Source organism: Geotrypetes seraphini, chromosome 17, assembly GCF_902459505.1.
Source record: "Geotrypetes seraphini chromosome 17, aGeoSer1.1, whole genome shotgun sequence".
Classification (NCBI taxonomy): domain Eukaryota; kingdom Metazoa; phylum Chordata; class Amphibia; order Gymnophiona; family Dermophiidae; genus Geotrypetes; species Geotrypetes seraphini.
The window spans coordinates 1,345,873-1,372,244 of NC_047100.1; the positions used below are offsets into that span (position 1 = coordinate 1,345,873).

The 26,372-nt window shown below is 41.0% G+C and overlaps 1 protein-coding gene across 8 annotated transcripts in view; it reads left to right on the forward strand.

Annotated features, from left to right (window-relative positions):
• GRM7 (glutamate metabotropic receptor 7) overlaps nucleotides 1–26,372 on the forward strand; it is a 430,791-nt gene that overhangs the window by 323,410 nt on the left and 81,009 nt on the right. For 6 of the 8 annotated variants that reach the window (XR_004537403.1, XR_004537404.1, XR_004537405.1 and 3 more), the window contains one exon: nucleotides 6,399–7,331. The exons of 1 other annotated variant lie outside the window; for it this stretch is intronic. Coding sequence is in view for 3 of the 7 variants with exons in the window: in XM_033926677.1 (XP_033782568.1) it covers nucleotides 6,399–7,331 (933 nt within the window). In the remaining 4 variants the exon portion in view is untranslated. Of the gene's footprint in view, nucleotides 1–1,406; nucleotides 2,500–6,398; nucleotides 7,332–26,372 lie in introns of those variants that run through there. One more of the 8 variants, XM_033926678.1, reaches the window with a different exon arrangement.

Consider the following 26,372-nt stretch of genomic DNA (forward strand, 5'->3'; position numbering starts at 1 on the left):
AGGGCATAACGCAAAATACAAAGCGCTGCAGGATGAATTCTGACCCCAAGAAGAGTTAAGCTGAGTACAGAGAATGCATCCAAATTTGGTTAAGAGGCAAAAATGTGATTTTTCACCCTTGGATAATGTCTTAGCTTCCTTTGGCAATCTTTGTAGTTCTCTAGACACAACACCTGGCCTAGAATTTGGCAGGTTCGGAGATGAGCCAGAAGTGGATAGATTGTTATCACTTGCTAATTAGAGAGAGCAGGTTTATCATCACCAACACATCTGGAAATGTAAATATCATAGCCCCCAAATGAATTTTTCATCAGGGCTAGGATAAAGTGCCATCTCTGTTCTGTTATTCTTAACAATACAGTACTAGGTAAAAAGCTTTTCAATTTAGAAACTCAGTGAGTGGAATATAAGCTATAAATAAACACACATTTGCATTGCAACAAATGGATTTATACCGCCAGGTAATATTCCACCATTTCTTTGATTTACCTGCCAAGATTTGCTCTTAGTGATCTGATGTAGGGAAGGGGAATGAGATTGATACATACCGCCTGTCTGAGGCAGTTTTCATATTATATACAGGTGCTTATTTTATGCCTGAGGCAATGCAAAGTTAAGTAACTTGCCCAGAGTCACAGTTATTTCAGTTTTGTGGCAGATTTTCCAGGGCTTAGCAACATAGAAGACACTTGAAAGTCTCCATATGCAATGCAGATATCTTGGGGTCCCTGCAGAATCTCACAGCAAGGAGTCTGTCTTTATATGTAATTTAGGTATTAGGGGGATCCCTGAGGGATCTCACAATGCAGGAGGCACCGTCATCCTCTGTATCTAATGTCGCAGAGTATGGGAAAGTCGAACATTTCTGTTTATCATCTGTATTGTATGAACTCTTATGTAGCAGAAGGAGACATCATATGAGTATGTGTAGGCAATCAGATCCCTTATAACGCCCAGAAATCTTAAATCATCAGTTCCCTCTGTTGCTCACACCTAAATACGAATGTTCCACACTTTCAATTATTAGCAGCTACACTTATCTTAATGGTCTGTAAAAGGACTTCAAAGCCAGTGCACTTTTTTAATGAAAAGAGCTGAAATAACTGGGCGTTATAAGGGATCTGATTGCCTAAAAATACTCATATGATGTCTCCTTCCGTTGGATAAGAGTTCATACAATGCAGATGATAAAGAGAAATGTTTGACTCTGTGACATTAGTTAATTGCAGGTTAGAGCATTTGCTAATACCTATTTATAGTGCCAGTGTTTGATCATGAGAAAGTCAAACTTCTATGGCGAGGCAGGAGTGGCTCTGGCGGCCTTATTGGGCAGACAGGATGAACCATATGGCTCTTTTTCTGCTCTCATATGATATATCAGTACGTTACTGTTGCTTTTCCCACAGCATTACTGTCTGAAACGGATGTCCCTGAAGAACTCTCATTCAACCCTGACATTTTTACTCTCTGACAAGATAAGAAATTGGCTACAAGACAACTCCGTTCAGTCCTGTCACCTAACATCAAGCGAGTTGTGCTGAACAGATGAGGAAGGGTTTCAGTTTGCAGAATGTATGGCAAGGCTGCACTCTGCCACTGAAGTGGACTCCTCATTATGCGATGTGGCCGCATTCATCCATGATGCCAGGTTTCATTTCTCTAGTTCTCTTTCCACTTCTGGCACTAGGGACGAGCTATCTATGGTCAAATACTACAGAAAGCAGTGGGGGTCATTCTGTGTCCTGGACCCTGCTGTAGTAGATCTTGTCAAAGCCTGTTATAGAGGGAACACGTGAATAGCAGAAACTTAATTCAAAGGCCGAATAGCATCAGAGACCTGAATTAGTTGCCCTTTTGGATGCACCTTCCTTTCCACTCTAGCACTTTAGTGGCCGAGAGGTGTGAACGTCATAATTGTAATAGCAGTCAGGATAGTAGTTTGGGCCTTCACCTTCACGACTGACATTCTGGGTTGTAGGGCCTGGAATAAACGAGCCCCTCAAAGCTAACTTGTGTGATTCTGCTCTCAAGCTGATAAGCTCCTTCAGATCTAACCATATGCACGGGAGTGGGACTTACTCAATATCAGTCAATGGTGTGTGGTGCAGAAATAATGAAGCCCACATTTGGCTGACAGACATGTCACCAATGTTGGTCAGAAGTCCATTTGTGGCCAAATGTCTGGGAGCCGTGCAGAGGTTTCATGCGCATGGTTAGATCTGCTTCAAGGCTGGTTCTGTGAGCCTATTTTATAAAGACACCAAGGTGCTTATTCTAATATATTATGATTTGAGCCCTGTTTAAGCATTCCATAAGGCCCAGAGTAGAAGATGTTCAAATTTATCTTCTGTCCACATAGCAGTCATCGCAATTTGTATGTTGCATCCCAAATTCACTGACACATCTTAAGTGTAGGTTTTTGGAGGGGTGGGGAGTCTTTAAAAAAAAAAAAAAGTACTGAAAATTGTGTTAACCTTGGATGGAGCTGTTGAATTATAGTTAACTCAATAAATTAATACCTAATGTGATGGAAAAATCTCAAATGACCACCCCAAGGATCATATTTCTATTCTCCTTTGGATTTTTTGGTGGTTGAGGTTATCTTTCATTGATCAAAACCTTCACTTTTAGATGACTGTATATTTTAACAGTCTTATTCAAATTTTCTACTCGCTCAATAATTTAAAAAAACTTTTAAACACCGTAAGTGATGTATAAACTAATCACACTTTTCATATAAAACACAAAACTTGACTTAGGTTGCAGTATGCAAAGCCAGAACTGTATACACCGTCTAATCAAGACCGGCTAGAGCCTTCACTGACATGAAGGCTACATGTTTGTTTGGGTTTTGTTTTGTTTTTGGGGGGGTTGCATTAGTTTCATTCCACTGTTTCAGGAGCTCATCAAGTGCTGACTTTTGCAGGCTCCGTTAGAGCTGTTTTGCTCCCCTTCACGTGTCATGGGTTCTTACGTCTGCTCTGGAATCACTGCTTTGCAAACCTGTAAGTCCTCAGGCCATGAAAACCGCTCAGACGTCTCCTCTAGGCTTTAATGGAAGGTTCAGTCATTTTCTTTTTCATGGCTTTTAAGCGTTTATTACAGGGATATGGAATTCTCTTTCCTTCCTCTCGCTGTATTCTGCACCAATAACTAAGGGAAAAGGACATATTTTACTGATTAAAAAGAGACCCTTGCTTATCCAGTCCTTGCTGATCTGCTGAGAGCAGTGTCTTATGATGGGTGAATAAACCAGGCTGCATTGTACACAGTCTCTGTCTACTTCTATAAAGGAATTTATCTCATCTGAACTTCTAAATCTAAGGGTCACATCCTATACAAAGGAGCTTTTTGGGTGGATTACTGAACATCGATTTCCTTTTTTGCCAGCTAAGCTGCAGCAACTGTTTGCAAAGAGAAAACCTTGAGTGATAATGAACACTTTTAAAGTGAAAATGAAGCTCATCTCCAAACATTTTTTTGCTGCGTCTCAAGCAAGCACAACCCACTAGCTGGAAAAGCTAATGAGTTGTTTTGTTTCAAGTGAACTAGTACAAAATGTGTGCCAGTGAATAATGAGGACTAGGTCGCCTGCCAAGTTACTGTGGGAAAAGGCTGAGAAAGATATAAAACATTTGTGGAACATTTTTATTGAGTGTTAATTTAAAATATGTATGCAGTACTCTTAATTGTTTGTTGTACATCAGGTAATGAAACTTTGAAATAAAATAATTAAGTGCAACTGAACAGTGAGAGTAAAAATATGAGAAGTGTTAAAGAGAGACCAGTTTTCTCCACAGTCTGCCCTTGAGACCTGCTGGGTAAAAGCTGGTTAAATAGGAAATTGTTCTTTATTGAAAATGAACCACTGCAGCATGTGCTGGGGAAAAACCACTGTATTTAGATTCCTGTGTCATTTGCAGGGCTTATTTTCGTTTGTTTCATTTTCATTTTATAAATTTTATTTCAGGGCAGTTTTGTTAATTAAGAGGCGACTGTGACTGCTGCATCCTCCCCCCAAAAAATAAAAAAAAACCCCAAACCACCAAAACCCCAACTTGCACCAAACCATCCAAACTCCTAATGACAATTCATAACTTCACCTGAGAACACAACTCTACCCACCCATGATCCTCACTGAGCCCCCTCCACCCCCCCCCCAGCATTAGACAATGTATCACTCCCCACAAAAGAAGCAGCCAATTCCCACTGCATTTACCAGGGATAGCAGTGGTATATGTTGGGGCAGGAGTAATTTTATTTTGTTCCTAGCTCCACTTCGCAATAGCAAAGACAGCTGTAGGAAGCAAGAAACTCCAACGGTAGGTATAACAGGAGCTGGGAAGAAGGAAATGCTAAAGCAAAGGTAGGTATAACCAGGACTGGAATACCAGGAGCTGGAGTCTTGGAGGCAGGTGGCTTAGAAACACAGCTTAAAGCCACATATTTAGGAACCTGTGGAGCAGGTGAGGGCACCTCAAACCTGAGGAGCATGAGTCATGGCCTATTCGCACCCAAAAGAGAAAAACCCTGCACAGAGGAGCAGGTAAATGAAGCCCACCTGAACCCACTTCTGCAAGAGTCTCCTAGGTGTGAACCAGGAACCACTGGAAACACTTTAGAAAGATTCCCTGTATCACAGAGCTGCAAATTGCCCAGTTCCAGGAGTGAGCCTTTTTTCCAGTCTTATTTCTGAATGTATTCCAAAGGAGTTCCTAGTTCCTAATTTTACCCACTGAAATCCATGCTGTAGTTCCCAGAATGCACCAGGATAGGGTTGTCAGAAAGCCTGGACAGTCCTTAAACTCTCCTTCTAGAACTGAGTAACTTGGAAGCTCTGCTTAAGGTGCCGTGCAGAAAGTACTGCGATTGCCATGCTAATCCACCTTAAAGGTAATAAACAGAAATAAAAGAAAAGTTAAAAAAGATATTTGGTTTTCTTTCTATTACCTTTCAGCTTTAGCTGAGTCCTATCAGCTTTTTTACTTTGGTGACTGAGTTAATCTATCCGTTCCTTTTCTTTGCCTGCTCCCTAGCCAGGATGTGGGCAGTAGAGAGTGACACAGTAACCATTCCTGCTATAATTACTGTGTCAGGAGATTACCTGGTATTACTGCAGTAGCAGTGGATCATTCTGTGACATTGCTATGAAAACGGGAACCGATACTGCGGTTATCCCATGGTAATGAGGAATAGGTCAGCCCTTCCCAGATATACCTTAAAAAAACATGGTGATCCCCATTCTTTCCTGCTCTCTGCTGCTGCTAATAGATCTTCAAAATGGCTGCCAAGACTTCACCAACACAGCTTAAGTTCGTAGATTACATATGGCAGGAGCGTACATTTGATAACCACACAAGTCTAAAAAAATAAATGGGTCAACACTCGCACAACCTTTTTCCTGTCAAACTTTGTCCTATACATTATAAGAATATTAGATAGAGCGATATATAAGCTGTGCAATAAATATAAATAAATGGATAAAGTATATGTCTGCTCTTGTAGAAATATACCACCTGATCTTCAGCCCATGGGCCACTAACCACTCTAACCGTGCCGGCTCCATATCCAAGTCGCAGTGTTGAATATCCGGAGGTTATGCAAGTGCCGGATGAAATTCAGTGCTGCGGTGATCAGAGGAGAGGAGTCGGCAGGACTGTTCAGTTAAGAGCCACTGAATAGCTGGAAATGGCCTGCAGAGACACTTATTTTCTCCAAAGTGGTCACAATTTCACTTCTGGGAGTAGGAGACATCAACCATTGGGGGATTAAGGGGGTGACCTTCCCTAATCCTCCAGTGGGGTACTGCTCAGTAGGATCACGCTTCCGTAGCTTAGACATCCTGTGTAGCAGGTGTAAATCCCAGTGTCAATCCTTATGGTCACGGACATGCCTTCCCCTTCTGAAATGGGGAATACCCTGCTACTATTCAGAGATTTAGCTGGCTGCTGACTGGTTAAATCGCGTGGTCGGAGCTAGTCCCTAATATTCAGTGCAACTGATTCAGACCATCCATTCCTGGGGTGAATGTACACACTTTTATATCATTCAGTCACCTGGGAAGAGAAACATCCCTATGAAGGCCCTGCTCTCTTGGTTCACTTTTATAATGACACAAAGAAAGGAGTTTGCAAATGTATTTCTTTGTTTATCTATGAGTGGGTTTGCCCATGTGCTCACTGCAGACCTACCTGCTGCATTTGGGTCTTCTCCAGATTTATATTGATGTGCTAATTACTGTTTAGGGCACAGAATGACAATGATTTGTGCTTTTCAGATTCAATTATGAAAATATTTATTCTCTGTTGGGTTTTTTGGGGTTTTTTTCAACCTTTGATGTGAAATAGAAAAAAATAGCAGCTTGATAAGTTGCTTCTCTTTGCATTTTTATTCTTTAGATTGAGGAAATGCAGTGGGGAAAAGGGGTGCGTGAAATCCCCTCCTCGATCTGCAGTTTGCCTTGTAAGCCTGGAGAGAGGAAGAAAATGAAAGGCATTCCGTGCTGCTGGCAGTGTGAGCTCTGCGACGGCTACCAGTATCAGTATGATGAACTGACTTGCCAATACTGTTCAATAAACATGCGACCCAATGAGAACCGCACCGGATGCCTCCCCAAACCCACTGTCAAATTGGAATGGCACTCTCCTTGGGCTGTTATCCCTGTCTTCTTGGCTATGCTTGGAATTATCGCCACCCTTTTTGTCATGGCAACCTTCATCCGCTACAACGACACGCCGATCGTTCGAGCTTCCGGAAGGGAGCTCAGTTATGTGCTTCTGACGGGAATCTTTCTCTGTTACATCATTACTTTCCTGATGATCGCTCAACCTGATGTTGCTGTTTGCTCTTTCCGACGCATCTTCTTGGGCTTGGGAATGTGTATCAGTTACGCAGCCCTCTTAACCAAAACCAACCGGATCTACCGCATATTTGAACAAGGCAAAAAGTCAGTGACAGCACCTCGACTTATCAGCCCTACATCACAGCTGGCAATCACTTCCAGTTTAATATCTGTTCAACTTTTAGGGGTTTTCATTTGGTTCGGGGTTGACCCACCCCATAGCTTCATTGATTATAGTGAGCAGGACACTGTGGATCCTGACCAAGCTAGGGGAGTCCTCAAATGTGACATTACAGATCTACAAATAATTTGTTCACTGGGCTATAGTATTCTTTTAATGGTTACATGTACTGTGTATGCCATCAAGACCAGGGGAGTTCCTGAGAACTTTAATGAAGCCAAACCCATCGGCTTCACAATGTATACTACCTGTATAGTATGGCTCGCCTTCATTCCAATATTTTTTGGAACAGCTCAGTCAGCAGAAAAGGTAAGTGACAATAAACACCTTTTTCTTTGATTGAAGTTGATGTCCTGCATTTCTGTGATAATGATAGAGCTAAATTTGTTTTCTCTCACTGATGTTCTAAAATACCTGAACACATTTGTCCTATGAGACTCGGAGGTACGCTAGATTTAAAATTCAGTGAATAAAGTGGTCTTGTGACGATGAATAGGATTGCACTGGTCAGTTGCAGAAAAGGATATTCTGCCCTGGGTATAGCTATGAATAATATACAGTACTGACTACTTAGCTTGACTGTTTGGTCCTTCCCCCCAAAACAGCGCCAAAATAACTCTCATGGCATAGGTTTTGAGAAGCAGTTTATAATTCTATACAATGAACACACGAGACATCATTCATTTCTATAGCAGAACAAAGTATCTCATAGAATGCTATTAAGCAGTTCAGTTTCTTCTCTAGTCTGGGACACAAAGGACAAGTTTCTGTTTGGCCAACACAGGAAAATATCAACACAATTTTCTTCTCTCATATTAGGGTTGCTTCTGTTTTAAGTCTCCTTCCTTCTGCATATTTCTTCAGAACATCACTGCATCTCTAAACGTACACAGTGTTTTTTTGAAGTTTAGAGTGAGCCGTGGATGAAAAGTGCCTCATGTTATTCATATACTGCTGTATTTGAGCACACGTATGGAGACAGCAGACAGACCTTTTTAGAAGTGACACCTGCTCAATACAAATTAGTTCAGCTGATTGTTACATTGTTGCATCTTGGCAATGTGATAACTATGGCAAGGGTACTGTTGCAACAGTCGAGTTCTCTTAACTGAATCATTTTGATTATGGGAAATAAATATAGCATGTGTTTTCGCCATTGCAAACATGCATCGATCTTTAGAGAGCTTAGATAGAGAACACTAAAGACCACAATATCTGTGCTCAAAACAGTGATTTTAGTTTAACACCACAGAGAACATAATAGCAGGCTATTAGCAGTGATGAAGCTTAGATAACAAAGATCTAGTCAGTAATAGAGCTTAGAACCATAAAAAATGCAATATATTGGCTCTAATCAGTAATGGAGTTTAGAACTACAGAGTAGAGAATGACACGGTGGCGGTTACCCGCGGCTAGCCGCGGGTAACCCGCCAAAATGGGGAAAGAAAAATAGCAGTCGCTGCGGGGACGGGGACAAGGCCATTCACCGCCCCGTGGAGCGGTGAATGGTCTTGTCTCCGCAGTGAGGCATCAAGGATCGCGTGGTCCCAGCAGTCCCTGCCCGCTCGATCGATCGTAGCGTTTAGCCAGCTCCATCCCTTCACTTGTGATCCTGGGCAAGTCACTTAATCCTCCATAGCCCCAGGTACGTTAGATAGATTGTGAGCCCACCGGGACAGATAGGGAAAATGCTTGAGTACCTGATTGTAAAACCGCTTAGATAACCTTGATAGGCGGTATATAAAAACCTAATAAACTTGAAACTTATTCCATTCTTATAAATCAAAGTTCCTGCTGCTGAACTAGAGAAAGAGATGTTCAGCTGGCAGGCTTTGTTTATAAATTTTTATCAACACAACTAATATACTACTTTATCCTAAAGCAAAAAATAAATAAATAAATATAATTTTTTTTTTCTACCTTTGTTGTCTGGTTTCTGATTTCCACATCTTCTCATTCAATTCCTTCCATGCACTGTGTGTCTTCTCTCTGCATCTTCCATTTGCTGTTACTGTGCCTCTCCCTTCACCTCCCCCCCCCCCCAATTGGTCTAGCACCCATCTTCTTCCCTCCGCTCCCCTATAGTCTGGCATCTGTCTTCCCTTCCAGCATCTTCTCCCCACTCTGTCTTCCACATTTCCCTTCACCCTCCTTCAGTGTCTGTTCTATTCCTTTTCACCACCACCCTTCCCTCCCTCCTTTACCATCTGTCCCTTTGCAGGGCCATATTTTTTATTTGTAGGTACTTGGAGGGCCTCAGAAAAAATAGTTAGTGTTTTTTTTTTTAGTTCAAATATTTTTATTGAAAAATTTTTCCATATAAACAATTAGACAGTAGAATACATTTTTCAAAATAGTTCCACATAACAATTCCCAACGTAAGCAAGGGATAGATATAAATCTAAAACAAATACCTCCCCCCACTCGTCCCTCCTCAGACAGAGAGTGTAATATCATACTCATACTCATTCATACACATGCACACTAGTCATCCCTAACTCTTTTCTCAGATAACACAGTTAGACATTAGAATACATATTTCAAATGTCAATAGTTAATGTCTTATTAAAGAAATTGCAATTTTGTATGAGGTAAAATTCTTTATAGTTTATAAATCTTTCCTTTTGGCTAAGTCTCTTAATAATATTGTAATTTATAGCTAAAGAGACATATGATTAAGAAACTTTATGATTATGATAAACATACCGAGGTCCTCAAAATAGTACCTGGCGGGTCACGAGTTTGAGACCACAGCTCTAAGCTGTGCAGGAGTCCTCCATCTACATACTCACCAGCAGGGGGTGCTATCACATTTTCATAGTGAGGTCCAGGCTATCTCTGTAGGACTCCAAGGAGCCTGCCTGTCCCTAGTGATTGAAAACACAGTATTGAAGCACCACCCCTTGGTGGCTGCAATGAAGGTAGTGCACTTCCACTCGGCTTTGAAGGAACAGTGCATAGCACGTGAAACATTTGACAGGTAGGCGGAGTCTGGGCAGCATATGGCAGGTCTTACACTTCTGCATGTAAAATAAAAAAACTATCTGGCCAAAATTTTTAAAGCTATTTAAGACTAGATCTTGGCCATTTAAATACTGTTTTAGCACCTAACCATGATTATTCTGTAGGAGATAGCCAACTATGCCATGCTGAATATTTGTGGTAACATAAACTGGTTAAGCCCAGATATTCAGCACCAAACTAGCTATGTTTAGTGCTATTTATGCACCCTATCTTTAACCATTAAGCACTTAACCGGTTAATGCTGAATTTTGACTTAACTGCTGTCAAAAATGAAAGCCTTTGGAGATTCTACAAGAGCTAAACGAACTCATCTTTTCCAAAAATGCTAAGACTTGACTGTGTCCTGTTGAAGGGTTGGGTACAGGGACTGAGAGAATCTAATTTAGAAACTGATTATACTGTGAATCCCTGCTTGAAAGTTAGCAGTAGGTTGAGTTGGGACGAGAAGAGCTGGGGTGGGTGGGTTGAAGGAAGATGTTATGGATTGGGCTTGATGGTTAGGAGTGGGGATGATTGTATTGTTATTTTATGTGTAAACTGCTTTGGGGATTTATTTATTTTTAGTAGTACATGGATAATTTAGTATAAGGCAACTAACTAAGTAGATGGTCTGTAAAATTCCTCATATCTTCCTACTATGTCTCTCCACATCAGAATTATTTGTTTGTAAGTATATTTTGTAGAACCGCCATCAAATTTGGTTGAAACTGCTTCTAAGAAGGCAGCTTTAAAGACATGATTAAAAGAGATCATGTGTTCTTGAACTGACAGCAACGTGTAATGAACAGACCTCTTCCCTCTTGGTGTGCTCAGGGGCTTTCTGAGCTCTGCACAGTTGACAATGCTCATATACCATCTGCTGCTTGTTAAACCTGAACCTTTAGAAGCTGTCTCACAGACCCACACTTGCGATAAGTCATCTGGCATACTGTAATGGTCTGTGACAGGAAGTCCAATTACAAATTTTCACTGGATGGCAGAGTCCTCTATTAGGAGCTAAATGGTTTTCAGAGTCAGTAATTCCATTTCTGGAGGTAGGGGGTCAGATGTTAAGAGCCAATCACTTGTGGAGTGCAAAACTGCTTTGTATGTATTATATGAGCAGAGGTGAAAGAACCCAAGAGCATTCCTTGATGTAGCCTGCTGGAAAGGTTTCATTTTCTTGTCGTGCAGGAGCAAAACGCCAATCTTACAGAACAGCTGGACAAAGAGCTTCAAGAATTATATGTTAAGAAACACAGTTCCATCAAAGAGAAGCAAACTGGCGATGCCAACATCTTATCTCTGGTCAAGCATAGGAAAATAAATAACTGCAGGGAACCACCTGACACTATGAATATCGAAAATGAAACACAGGAAACCGGTTTCTGAGAGGTTCATATTCAAAGCATATGTCTAACTTTTTTCAATTTAGCCTAATAAATCCTGACATTTAAAACTTTGGCCAAGAATATTGCTACAGATTTTACCTGAATAAAGGGAAAAGAATGAGGACTTGTATACCACCTTTGGCATTTCAAAGCAGTAGGCACTGGAGGATTAAGTGACTTGCCTGAGGTCACAAGGAGCGGCACTGGGATTTGATCTCACAAGTTCTGAGTGCAGAAGCACAGCTCAACCAATGAGCCACAGCCAAGAGGTGGTGTGTTCCTCTAGCATTATTTAACTTTGGCTTGCTAGTGCTGGCTGGCCAACTTTCTCTGTATGATTCTAGAGAGTCAAATATCTATCCTAAGACTTGACAGTTTTTTATCCATTTAGACTGGATCAGTGGTTCTTAATTAGGGTATCGGGGCGAATTAGTATATCTCCACAAATTTGATGTAGACAGAAAGTCCAAACTTTCCATAATATCCACAGACTACAGACTGGGAACCAGGTACTTAAAATCTCCATTACCTCTTCTTATTGTTATGGGATCCAATTTACCCCCACCCCTTGCCAGTCCTGGTAACTGGATAGAAAGGGTGAATTTTAAAAGTGGAATAGACATAAGGGAAAAAAGAAGACTGAACTTAGAAGAGAAGTGAGACTGAGGTAGGAGATGTGCCTATGTGTGAAAAAAGAAAAGCTACTACTAGTATCTATAATTTCTATAGTGCTGAAAGGTGCACACAGAGTTATATATTTAACAAACAATAGACAGTCCCTGCTCAAAAGAGCTTAGTTTAATTTAGACAGAGAGACAGGACATATGGAGTTGGGGAGTTTTTTGCAGAGAGAATGATAGGATGGATGTAGGTGAGTGGGAGTTAGGAGTCGAAAGCGGCCTTGAAGAATAGGTTTTTAGCTTGGATTTGAATACTGCTAGAGACGAAGCTTGACGTATTGACTCAGGCAGTCAGTTCCAAGCGTATGGTGCAGCAAGATAGAAGGGACAGTGTCTAGAGTTGGCAGTGGAGGAGAAGGGTACAGATAAAAGGGACTTGCCCAATGAATGGAGTTCACTGGGGGTAGCAATGGGGGAGATGAGTGAGGAGAGATATTGGGAGGGGGCTGCTGAGTGAATGCACTTCTAAGTCAGTAAGAGAAGTTTGAACTGTATACAAAATGGATGAGGAGCCAATGAAGTGATTTGAAGAGAGGGGTAATGTGAGTATAGCGGCTCTGGTAGAATATAAGGTGTGAAGCAGAATTTTGAACGGATTGAAGGGGGGAAGATGGTTGAGTGGAAGATCTAAGAAAAACAAATTGCAGTAGTCTAAGTGAGAGGTGATAAGAATGTGGATCAGGGTTTTGATTGTGCACTTGGAAAGGAGAGGCCAGATTTTGGTAATAATATAGAGAAAGAAGCAACAGGTTTTAGCAATTTTTTGGATCTAAACAGAAAAGAAGAGGAATCAAAGATGACCCTGAGGTTGGGAGCTGACAGGGTAGGAAAGAGGAGAGTGTTGTCCACAGAGATAGAGAACAGGAAGAGTGGGGAGGTGGGTTTAGGCAGAAAGATAAGGAGCTCAATATTAGCCATATACAGTTTTAGGTGATGGTGAGACATCCAGGCGGTAATGTCAGACAGGCAGGCTGAGATTCAGGTCTGAATTCCTGTAGAGATGTCTGGTGTGGAGAGGTAGATCTAGGAGATCAGTGCACCGAGGGAGGGGGTTTATATGAATAAAAGAAGAGGGTCCAAGACAGAGCCTTGAGGTACACTGATTGAGACTGGGATAGCAGTGGAGGAGGATCCACCTATGCAAACACTGAAAGTGCATTAGGAGAGATAGGAAGAAAACAAGGAGAGAACAAAACCTTGGCATCACAGTGAGGACAGTGTATCGAGGAGTAGGTGGTGATCAACAATATTGAAGGCAGCAGATAGATCGAGAAAGATGAGGCCATTAGATCTGGCCAGAAATACAATAGGTCATAGAGACTTTAGCAAGGGTGGTTTCCGTGGAATGGAGTTTGAAGTGGATCAAGAATAGCTTGAGATGAAAGGAAGTCCAGGCAAAGGCAATGAACAGCACTTTCAAGTAGCTTGGATAAGAAGGGGAGGAGGAAGATAGGGGGATGCGGAGTCTAGAGAGGGCTTTTTGAGGAGAGGTGAGGCTATGGAATGTTTGAAGACATCATGAACAGTTGCAGTGCAGAGTAATAGGTTGAGAATTTGACAGATAGGAGGGATGACGGGAAGAGAGAGCACTGAGTAGGCCTCATTTGTCAGGTATGCAATGCCAAAGGAAAGGCTGAGAACAACTGGACTGGTTATTTAGCCACATAAACATATAACAGTACATAGTATTTGGTAAGTAGCTAACGGTCCATTTAATCTCCTCACTAGAATGATTACGATTGTAAGGATATGCATAGATAAAACAGTCATTTGGGTTTATCATCCTAGTTAGGGATTATGGAATTACTCTTATGAAAAGGACATGAACTTTAAAGAAAAAGTCACAGAAGGAATTTAGGGCTCATTTTCAGAAAAAGCAGATGTCCAAAAAAATGGCATAATCCCCTGGACGCCCAAGTGCCGTTTTTGAAACTAAGATGTCTTGCAGGGGATTTACTCTCCAGGACATCTAAATGTTAACAGGGCGTGTGTTTTGGGTGGAATTTGGACGTTCAGAGTCAGACTTTTTTTCAAAAAGGCACCCAAACTGACCAGATGACCACTGGAGGATGAAAGCATGGCCCCTTCACGCTCCCCAGTGATCACTGACTTCCTTCCACCCCACAAATATGTAAATGAAACAATACATGCCAGTTGTCTGGAGTAGCCTTGTGGGCGATGTAGTGACTCATAGAGCGGGGATTTCCCATGCTACCTACTACATTTATGTTGGAAAGTGTGAGCCCACCAAAATCCACCTAAAGCCTACTGTACTGCTATATAGGTGGCACCTACACCCATAAGGGCTATTTGGGTTGTAGACAGGTGGGTATATAGTAGGTTTGGGGGAGTTTAGGAGTGCTTACCATACACTAAAAGGGTTTTTTTTGGGGTGAAATATATAACTGGCACCCTTAATGTGAAGTTCACAGCCCTGTTGGCATGTCTGTGTGGCTAGTCCATTAAGATGCTGGTCCCTCCCACTTCAAAATGGGCTTCATGTGGACATTTTGTACTTGGTAGCCATCCAAATAGGACATTTTCAAAAACAAATTTGGATGTCTAGTGGTTTCAAAAAATGGACGTTTTGCTACTAAACCTTTGGGCGTCTTGTGGGAAATGTCCAAAGTTGGACTAGATGTGCTATTGAAAATGGTCAACACAGAACATGATCTGAATGAGATGGCAAATCAAGAATCAGCAGAGATGGCAGAAAATCTTTATTTTCTGAGCATAGCAGATGCTTTATACCAGAAGCCTCCCCAATACCATCACTATGACGCAGCTTAAAAATCTCTTCTCCAAGTATAAGCCAAAGAATATCCAAGTTTGTTGGCTGTTCCGTGGGAAAAGTCTATTGGAAAAGACTTGCTTTGCTTTTCTGTCTTTCCCAGGTTATGGAACTCATTATACTCTGAGCTTCAATTTAGAACTGGTTTTTTGCCTTTTTATTCGGGACTTTATTCGTTTGCTGCTAGTGAGTTGTTTTGATGTTTTTGATTTTTCTTCTGTTTATTTGTTTGTCTTGGTTTAACTTTCTTGTAATCCATCCAGAATTCCTAATGGGCAGAATGAAAATAATTGAAATTAAACTTCTGTCCTCACCCCTACTGATAGTGGGAGATGAAACATGGCTGCTCTGTTCTCATCTCTAACTTTTCTATATGCTGTGGTTTCAGTGCACTCTGTGACAGCTTAAACCCACGCTCCCTTTCATTTTTGCATAATTTGAATATTTCCATTATAAAATTCACGCTGAGTTTTCCATTTTGTTCTTTGACTGCAATCATCGCCTTTCATCATGTGTTTGATATCTCTTTCAAACCAATGTTCAGCAACATAGAAAGTAATACCAATCAAAGTATGTTCAACAGCTTGTATGTTTACACAAAGAAAATCTGTACCACAACTGCCCATCTCGAGAGTATTTAGCTGAAGAAGCCAACGTAATGTGCTTACATGATCACAGCGACATTCTCAGCATAATTCCAAAATTTTTCCCATTACCATCAGATCTGTGCCCCCTTCAGTGACCTTTTAGGTCCCTCCACCTCCTCCAACTGAGAATTTGATAATTAAAGAAAAGAATCAAGATCACCCCTACAGCAAAACCTCCTATAACGAACTTGTAAAAATGCATAATTGAACAGATCATCAGCTAGAGTGTTAGGAACAGCCTAAGACTTTGATGCTAGAGGATAATATCTCATTATTCTCGTTCTTTTGTTTTTCTTTCTGGGGACAGAACCCACAAAACTGACAGGATGGCAGATCAGGCCAGGAGAGCTGTAACTACTCTGGCACAGCCTTCGAGGGTTCATGGGAATGCTGGTGGATGGCCAGAAAAGGGATGATGGCAACTATTGCCCCGGAGGTCGGTCCCATCCACCACATTCACTACTGGGAGGGCCAGAAGCCACCAGAGCTAGGGTTTGCAATGCCACCATCAGTTTTATGCACAACACTTGTCCGGCCTGGTCAAATTCGTAGCCTCTGCCATCATTATTCTATAGTTATTCTTTTCTTCTCTGGCTCACTTTCCTTTGTTCATTGCTGAATTAAGAAATGATGATGAGAATCAGCTGCTGTTGTTTCCAGGAACTGGATAGAAGCATGTCCTGACTGGCATCTTCATACCCCACCTCATTCAGAGTGTCTATCCATCTTCACGTCGGCCATATTTTCTTTCACTTTTTCCTTCTCGTTTGGCTTCTCAGTCTCCTTTAGATTAGATTATTACTTTTTCCGTCCTCGTCTCATCAGCTCCTAATTTTTTTCTGCTATTCTCTGTTTCAGTAGATGACGGGGAAATTAAAGAAAGAATCTAACATAGGCCAGGAACCAAACATGGCATATTAGGTTCATGACCCAGAGTATTATTGGCGACAGGAGTCCTGCAAAGAATAAGCAAGAAGCGAATAATGTGTGAGGTCTCTGCTATGAGCGGCTTCCTTTATAAAGATGCTCTTCATTGCAAAGACAGTGGGAAAAGGTCCAGTTGCTATGGCAACGGTGTGGATTTTGTTACAGGCTCCTAAACCAGGTTATTTGTCCCTGTGCTACTTTCCTGCACCTTGGGGGAAGAAAGCTATCGCTTAAAGCACTGGAATAATCGGGTGGGAATGTCAGTCTCCATCAGGAAAGCATGGCTTTTGGGAATATTTCATTTGCATACACTTTCCTAGTGGAGTGTGTGTGTCTGGCTTCTTTCAGAGAGATGCAGAGGGTAATTTTCTGTGAGTGAGGGGCTGCTACTCACATTCAGTAACCGCTGTGAGAAGAGATGGCCAAAAACATTAGATAATCACATATAGGCAGCTGGTGAATGTATAAATCTGCTTTCCATGGATTTCAGGCACTATTAGGGACATTTTCAAAACTTTAAGACATCCAAAAACACAGCATAAATCAGCACTTTGGCATCCTAATCTCCAGGACAACCAAGTGCCAGTTTTCAAAACGATTCTTCTCAGCATCTTGTGAGGCATTCTACCCGCTGTGCATCCAAGACTAAAGGAGAAGCATATTGGAGGAACTATAGCTAAGTGATGCTGGGTTAAGAGTCACTGCCCAGGAAAAGGATCTAGGTGTCATTGTTGAGGATACGTTGAAACCCTCAGCTCAATGTGCGGTGGTGGCGGCTAAGAAAGCAAATAGAATGTTAGGAATGGAAAACAAAGATGCAAATGTTATAATGCCCTTGTATTGCTCTATGGTACGGCTGCACCTCGAATACTTTGTGCAATTCTGGTCGCCATATCTCAAAAAAGATATAGCGGAATTAGAAACGGTACAGAGAAGGGTGACAAAATGATAAAAGGGATGAAATGACTTCCCTATGAACAAAAGGCTAAGTGACCAGGGCTGTTCAGCTTGGAGAAGAGACCGCTCAGGGGTGATATAGCAGAGATGTGAATCGTTTGTCCACTCTTTCCAAAAATATTAGGACTAGGGAGCATGCAATGAAGCTACTAAGTAGTACATTTAAAAGAAACTGGAGAAAATATTTTTTCACACATGTAATTAAATTCTGGAAATTGTTGCCAGAGAATGTGGTGAAATCAGTTAGTTTATCAGGGTTTAAAAAAAAGTTTGGATAATTTCCTGAAAGAGAAGTCCATGGGCCATTATTGAGGTGGACTTGGGGGAAATCTACTGTTTTACTCCTTGGGATCTTGCCAGGTACTTGTGAACTATATTGACCACATTTGGAAACAAGATAGTAGGCTTGATGATCCTTGAATGTATCCCAGTATGGCAGTTCTTATGTTCTTCAACCTCATGAGACCATGAGAACTCACGGCAACCATTCAGTTAGTGGCTCTCCATGGGGTAGGACAGTTGAAAGATCGCTCTTGCCCCGGTTCACTGCTGGACCACCAGGGATTTTAAAGGTATGCTTTTTACTAATCGGGGAGGCGGGAGGAAGGTGAGAGTTGTTAGAGACTACCAGGTCTTATTGCAGGCCCAGTGGAGGTCTGCAACAAATCCAGGAGGGGGTGGGGGGCTCAGGTGGGCACTGACCCAAATATAAACCGAGACTGCCATTTTTGTGGGCCCAAAAACCTCGGTTCATATTCGAGTATATAAGGTATGTACAGCGTAACAGTAGTTATAAAGCAAAGAATCCTGATTTCAATTATAACCCTGAGGTATTTAGATGAATCACCAGGTTGAGTACAGGAATTGAACCAAAGTGAGGGTAAATGAGTGTTTCTACCAAGTCACTTTACTCTGTGGCAACGTCTCCAAATGGGTTGGTTTTGTCCGCACTACAACAGTAATGAAATCTCAGATCTCAATCTCTCAAATTTACTGCAAACACCAGAGATGTAACATGTCCAGGTGACTTGGATATTGGCTCCCAAAAGGATGGGAAAGATTTCTGTACCTTGTCTTCTGAGGGAGGGGGCTGATTTTAACAATAGTAAAAGGTTTTATTTTTAACTTTTTGGTTTGTGTTTTTGTTTTCAAACTGTATTTTATGAATTTTGCGTTCTGTTCTGTGCTTTCATTGTGATTGAGAGTGCTGAAATGAAATTACATTTCTTGGTACTTGAGGTTCTTCTCTCTCTATGATGCACAGAACTGCCACTCGGTTGTGACCTGTCTTTTCTTCTTTGTACTTAATGAGTGAGATGCAAACAGTGAAGACAGAGCCCTTGTAACAGGCTTGCCATGGATGGCCCCTACAATTTGGGATAGCAAGAGACCCTTGTTTCCCCCCTTAGGACTGCATTTCCACTGGCAAGCCTGTTGTCGGCTGTGGAGCTTTTCCGAAAGGATTATTCTGTGCTGTAGAAAGAACACTATGTAGCCATGTCAAGCCTCCCCTGACCAAGTTCTTAATGGCTTATCATTTTTATGATACTACATTTTCTTTTTCAGACAAAGAAGATAGTTGTATTTGTGCAACTGCTGTTGCTTTTCTGTCAGTGTTTCTGGCGGGTCTAAGCCATGTAAATGTTTGGGAAGTAAAAGGTCATTGAAGTAGAAGCATGGTTTTTGGCTTCTTGAGCATATTCTTCTGGTACCCCATGTAAAAGGAATTCACGTGGAGCTTTGAAACTCGGGGGACTCACTGCAACAAATCCAGTTTAGTAAGGCTAGACCATGAAGTGAAGTTCTGCAACTGGCACCCCAGTGAGAAGCTGAACATGATGGCACCTTGATGCAAATATGATGGCGAAAAGCAGGAAGACTTTCAGGTGAAGAAAGATGTTTCTCTTAAACCAGTAATTGCAGTCATCACAAGAGAGGGGCCCTCTCTTCCTCTCTCTCATTGTGACACATCAAACCTCCTCTAAATGTCCGATCTCACAGCCTTTGGATGAAGCGGGCATGGTTGCCACTTTTAACTCCTTTCATCTGTAATTAGAAAGCACCCAGGAAGTAATGAGGGGAACGCAGTCTTTTACTGATCAAAAATAAAATCTTACTCAAATGTTATTAAAAATATAACATGACATCTTATTTTACGTTGCAAGAAATGCCATTATGCACGTGGACTCGACACGGACAATGGACCATCCAGGTTGGGACGTTCATACTTCCCAAGCTCTCCTCAACAAGGAGCCTCTTGTAAACAGGACACTGGCAGGTAGCTGTGTATTTAATTCCTAACACATCCAACCGTAGAAAACAAGAGCAGCAGCTTCCCCGAATAAACTGGGCACCCTCTACATGAAAGTGGCGATTTCAAAAGCTTCATGTAAGTGCAGTGCCAGCACTTATACCTAGGGTTACCAGACATCTGCTAACTCTACTTATACCTATGCACCCGGATTCTACAGATGGTGCTTTAAGTTGTACATACAATTAAGTTAGGGCCCAATCTGGATTTAGGTGCATCTCGCTATGCACCATTCTGTAGAGATGCACATATAAATCTTTTAGCGTGCAACAGGTCAGGGGCATTCACTAAAGACGCGCAGGGGATCCGTTTCCACTTTACGCAGATTTCTTTTGGAGTAAATCCTTTTGCCCAAACCTTGGGTGCAGATCCCAGCATGATGACGCTAGCGTTCAAAACCTTACACGACACGGCATCGAGCTACGTGACAACCAAGCTTCCTCCATATGTGCCGAACAGGTCCCTCCAGTCCCAGGACGAAATACACCTTGAAATGCCGCCTGGTCGTGCCCTTCGACTGCAAACCGCCAAACAACATTCCTACTCCCACTTCAGTAAGGGACAGTAAGGGAATTTTTCAAGTACCTTTCTTATATTTTTATATATATATATATTTTCTGTAAACCGCTTAGAACCTAACGGATGCACCCCCTTAATCCGAATAATCAAACCGAGATTCAGGCAATTAACCAAAAATTAAGTAAAGTCCACGAATGGTTAAACACAAACAAACTTTCTTTAAACATTCTAAAAACAAATACTCTTCTGTTCGTCGGAAAAGAGGGAGATCAATTAATATCTCCAGTCATGATTGAAAATATTCCTCTTCCATTAATCTCAACTACAAAAATATTAGGTGTTTTAATTGACAATAAGCTAACATTCCGTCCTCAAATAAGTGCAATAGTAAAAAGTTGTTATTATAAATTGAGAATGATAAGATCACTGGCTCCTCTTTTAGATACTAATTCCCTTAACATTTTGATTCATTCACTAGTAATTTCAAAAATGGATTATTGTAACTCTCTACTAAACGGTATCTATCACAAAGATTTAAAACGCTTGCAGCTTGTTCAAAATACGGCCATTAAAATAATCTCGGGAGCAAAAAAATATGATCATGTTACCCCTTTGCTCCAAAAGGCCCACTGGTTACCAGTTTCACACAGGGTAACTTACAAAATCGCTCTTTTGGCATTTAAAACAATGCAGACCAACTCACCAGCTTTCATAGATAGACTTCTGATCCCATACGACCCCCCAAGAACTCTAAGATCCATCTCTCAATATAACCTTCATATTCCCTCTTTAAAAATCATTGGTACACGTCGCACCACTACGTTTTCTGTTACAGCCCCTACAATCTGGAACGCTCTGCCTTTGTATATAAAAAATGGAAAAAAACCTAAAAACTTTTAAAAGCAATTTAAAGTGCTTTCTTTTTAACGATGCTTTTAATTGAACCACTTTTCCTCAACTATTAATTTTATACTGTTCCCCTGGTCCTAAGTGTTTTTTCCCTTAAATGTTCCTCACTTTTCTATTACAAGTGTATTTCTTCCCACTTATCCTTATGTTTCTATGGCAAATAGGTCAACATTTACCCAGTTTGTACAGTCTGTATTCCTGTAGTTTACTATAGGAAAGTATGTTTAATCGTCATTTTTGTGAAATGTTAATACTTTTTACTCTGTACAACGCTTTGTAGTATCGAAAAGGCGTTTAATCAAAAATTGAATAAACTATAAACTATAAATAAGAAAATTACATTACATTACATTACATTACATTTCATACCGAGCCACTGGAATCAACTGCCCCCATAAATCAGATCCCTTGAAAGACTTCTCAACTTTAGGAAAGCAATAAAAACATCTCTCTTCACCTAACTCCCATGACTGATGGATTCCAAAGAAATGTCTTAGACCATCAGTATGTATTGAAAAACCTTGCACTGGAATTATGGCAAGTTATAACCTATAAACTCTGTATTTATGTTTAACCTGTAATCTTTTCTAAGCTCTTTGGGGAGAACGGGATGGAAAATAAATATATGTGCAATTCTATAGGTGGCATCCAACTGAGACCGCTGGTTATAGAGTACTTGCCTGGTACACTTTTTGGGGGGACATCCAAATTTGGCTGCTCTTTACAGAATTTAGTCCATAGAGGGAAAGTTATTCACATGGGTTACCTTTAAGGAACTGCTAAAATAGCACGAAATAACCCATCAACAGTGTGAAGAGCTAAGATTGTGATGTCATAATGCCTCGTTCCACCAATAAGAGCCAACCTCATCAGTGATGTCACAATGGCTTGATTGTCCATAGAACAGTGATTTCCATTCCTAGAGCCATTTCTTTTTTCTTTCATTAAGGAGGCTGCCGTTAAGATGTGTTATTGTACTGTACTAGACATTAGCGACTAGGGTTCATTCCAGAAAATGTTGCGTGTGATAAAATAGCACAGTAGCCCCCATGTAAGTGGTGGCAGTTAGCTAATGAAGCCACTAAAGATTGATTTGGTTGACTGGTTTCTGTACTTTTGATGCAGGAATAAGAAATGGGGGATAGAGAATAGTTATCTCCTTGACTCTGTTCCAGGTCTATCAAGTTCTAAATAAACTGTAAGGCTAGATGGATGTTTGGGGGAATCCCAGGGCAACTTATTCCTGTGCAGTTCTCTCTTTGATTTTATTTTTTTTTACAAAATGTTACATTGGTCTCTATGGAGCACCTTTCTCAGCCTGATTACAGGCTCCCTGCAAAGCTTAATACAGAATGCACTTAAACCGCAACCTCTGCCTTCTAATTTGCCCAGCTGTGAACTTCTCAATCATGAATTACCTAGAGAATTAATGCCATTAAGCTGCAGGGTTTGAACATCCTAAACGTAAACCCCTTTTTCCCCACCTCTCTTCTTCCTGCTGCCTGTGAACAGTCTGGCTTATCTTTCGTTTACCAGCATAATTCCAAGTTGGTTACAGAGGTCAACTTTCTTCATCTTGCGTACTGAACCTCCACCTCTTCCTCACTGCATCTATAAAACCAAATTCTACACAAAACAAGACAAATCCTGCTCCAAAAATCCTGTAAAAGAGTGCAAGTGCAAAGGATTTATGCAAACTATATGAGAAACGAGACCACCACAAATTATGCCCAAGCCATTAAGATGCATTACTTAAGCTATCTTTTGTAAACCGCATAGAACCTATGGTTACATGGTTAAGAAATGCGATGTTATGTTATTTTAAAAAAGACAATAGCCGTGTATGCATGCTTTTGTCACACTGCCTAGGAACACTTGTATTTAACAAGAACACAATCGTTTCATTGAAATGTGCTTTAAAATTAAGCACCAAAGAGAAACTACGATTACGGTTCGGATCTAGTCTATATTAACAGCATTTCACAAGGCTTGAGCCTAATTCATGTATTTTTCATAAATACTTTGGACTGTAGGGGCAGGCTTTATCCAGATTGCCCTCCTCCAGCGTGACTATCATAGCCATCGTTGGCTGTCCTGACAGTTGGGTGCAAAGGCCTGATCAAGAAAATACATTTCCTCAGTGCACTTGGATCTGGCACTTTCTACACTGTTTCAACACATTTGAGGTGAAATAATAATTCTTTAATATTAATGTGTACTAATGTGCTCTGAATCTCATTAAGAAGATTAAAGAACTACAGCCTCAGATCATAATTGTCTCAGATGAATCCTATTGGCACAGCTCTGCTGGTTCTCTAGAAAGAAGGAACTGTTTGTAATGAAATAATGCCAGTCTGCCCTTTAAATGCAGCTATTAAAGCTATCTTGTAAAATGTTTCAATTGCACATAGCTGGAGCAGGCTGGGGATGTGATAAGACTCTCTAGGGTGTGTCTTTTGTCCCAATATATCATGGGATCTTCTCCAGTTAGGGAAGGTAAGTTACATTTTTCTAAAAGGCTTTGTAAACTGTTCCCGAAGTAATGGGGTAGCATTTGAGACCGAGCAAGCCTGCTCATGCTAGAAAAGACACTGGGATGGGGAAGCATGACTCACCCCTAGGCTACATAACCCCTTCTGATCTTATCCTGAGGAAAACTAGCTGACTGCATGTTCTGTACCTGCAGGAAGATCCAGAAAACTCCTCTTTTGCTGTGTAGAAGGAATCTGCTCTCTTGTCTTGAATACAGATTTCCTAGGGGATAGTGATAAGTCTTGACAACTGAACAAATTGATGTCTACTTGAGGCTTCATGCAGACATATCTAAGCTCCTGCTCCAGAGGATTGTCTTTCATTTCCCCCCTCCATAGCAAAATCAGCCTCTCTCCCTTCCCTTCCCCCACAAAGGTTCTAATCGACTGCTGTGGTATCAGGCCTCATACTAATATAGAACAGATTTAATTTAATTTAAATGGACGTTTTCTGTTCTGCTCAAGATGATTTATATCAATTGAATCAAGAACCAGGGTATATAATTTACTCAAAAAATGAGAGAGAAAAGATAATGAATGTCCCAATAATATTCTCACTCTTATAATATCAAACTCGCCACTGTGGTATTTCAAAAAATCCTTAATACAACCTGTTATACTTCACATATGCTCATTGCGGAGCTTACCCTCCGATCATTGCATATGACTGTTATATTTCTTCCTTAATTATAATAAACTTTCACTTTAAATCAACTGTGCTCAGTAACCAAGAGAAATAAGAGTTAGCCACTTATCTCAAAGGCAGTTCAAGGGCTCTCGACGTGGCCCCATTTCGATCTCTTCCTCAGGGAACCCAAAAAACTGTGTTGCAGCTGGAATGCTATCAAAAATGAGATTGTGCGTTGAAATGTTTCTGAATGGCAACAAGCCTATAAAGCTGTCATGTAAGGCTCCTGGTACACTTTCAACTTGGCTGTCTCCAGTATTCAGTCTCAGACTTTGGAATAATATGGTGTTCTCGGTAACATTCTCTGATTCGAATGGGAAACTTTAGTATAATTAAGGAAGAAATATAACATAGTCATATGCAATGATCAGAGGGTAAGCTCCGTGATGGAGTTACTTCCCACATAGCTTCATATCTCTGAGCATACGTGAAGTATAACAGGTTGTATTAAGGATTTTTTGAAATACCACAGTGGCGAGTTTGATATTATAAGAGTGGGAATATTTTTGGGATGAGATGCTCTATATAGAAAACCATTAAATGATCAGGGTACACCCATTACCTTCAAACAAATAAAGGAAAAAAAAATCTCAGATCAGTAGACCAAGTGTCCTCATCCATCTCCAGAGATCACTTATAAACCTTTGTACTACTCATATATTGACCCCTTGGTGTTCTGAAGCCCTAATGCATGACCCTGCATTTTTTAGCATTAAGTCTTATTTGCTAAATTCTAAACTATTCTTCAAGCTGACACAGGGACAGAATTTGTCTCTGTCCTCATCCCCACGGTTAACTACAGAAAACCATCCCCATGTCATTTTTTAAGGGGAGAGGGAAGCATCAGAGTATGAATGGGCCTTGCACTGAAGAATGCTGGTGTAGAATGCTGAGGTTGAGATAGACACTAAAGAAGGACACTGACCCTCAAGCCTTGCACTGAAGAATGCTGGTGTAGAAGGACAGAGGTTGAGATAGACACTAAAGAAGGACACGGAATGGTTTCCAGCCACTGACCCTCAAGCCTTGCACCGAAGAATGCTGGTGTAGAAGGACAGAGGTTGAGATAGACACTAAAGAAGGACATGGGATGGTTTCCCACGATTATCCGCGGGGACAGGGATGGAAACAACTTCTGTCTCTTTGTCATTCTCAGATTTTAGTATCATTGAAAAAGTGTCAATCCTTATCAAACAGACGTTCCACAATATCACTTTCAAAAAATGAAAATGAACTAGTCCAAGAACCAATCGTTGTAGCACACCACTGGTAATATTCCCAGTTTATGATGGGCTTGTCCTGTGTCTACCGCCATCCCAGGTCCTTGCGCTGCTTCAGTGCAAGCTTTTATCGATTTGCTCTGTGTTTGGTTCCTGCTTATTGTTTGTTCCTGGGCCTTGCCCAAATTCTGCTCTTTTTATCTTATTGTTTGGTTCATGTTTCATGCCTGGTTTCTGCCTTGCTTGACCCTGTGACCTGCCTTGGGCCTGGCATCTGCATGCACTCATACTTTGGTTGAACCACAGAAAGGAAAAATGCCAAATAAATGACCCTCGTCCTCACTCTTGCCCAGGGCAGGTTTCACAATCCAGTTTACAGTTTTTAATATTAAATCTCAAACTTTGGAAAGTGAATTAGGTCACCTGAAAACTTGATTTGATGGGTTGTTGGGAACAGTGGGAGAAATGATATTAAACATAGAAGGTGGGAGGTTTTCAAGTGACTTATTGCTCAAGATAACCCCTCTCTTTAAGTCGCCTAGAGCCTGAATAGGTATGAGCGACACAAAAATGGAAGATTAGATTATCTTTTCTTGTTGGGAAAACTGGAGCAATTAGAGAAGGCCATTAGAAAGTGCAACATAAGTTGTATTACAAATGTCCATTCCATTATTGCTTTGTAGTGGAAGGCAAGGACACAATTAGTTTTATAGTAAGTCATATCTAAGGTTGTAAATCTGTAATACAGGAAACCAATGTATATAATTGGAAAAATG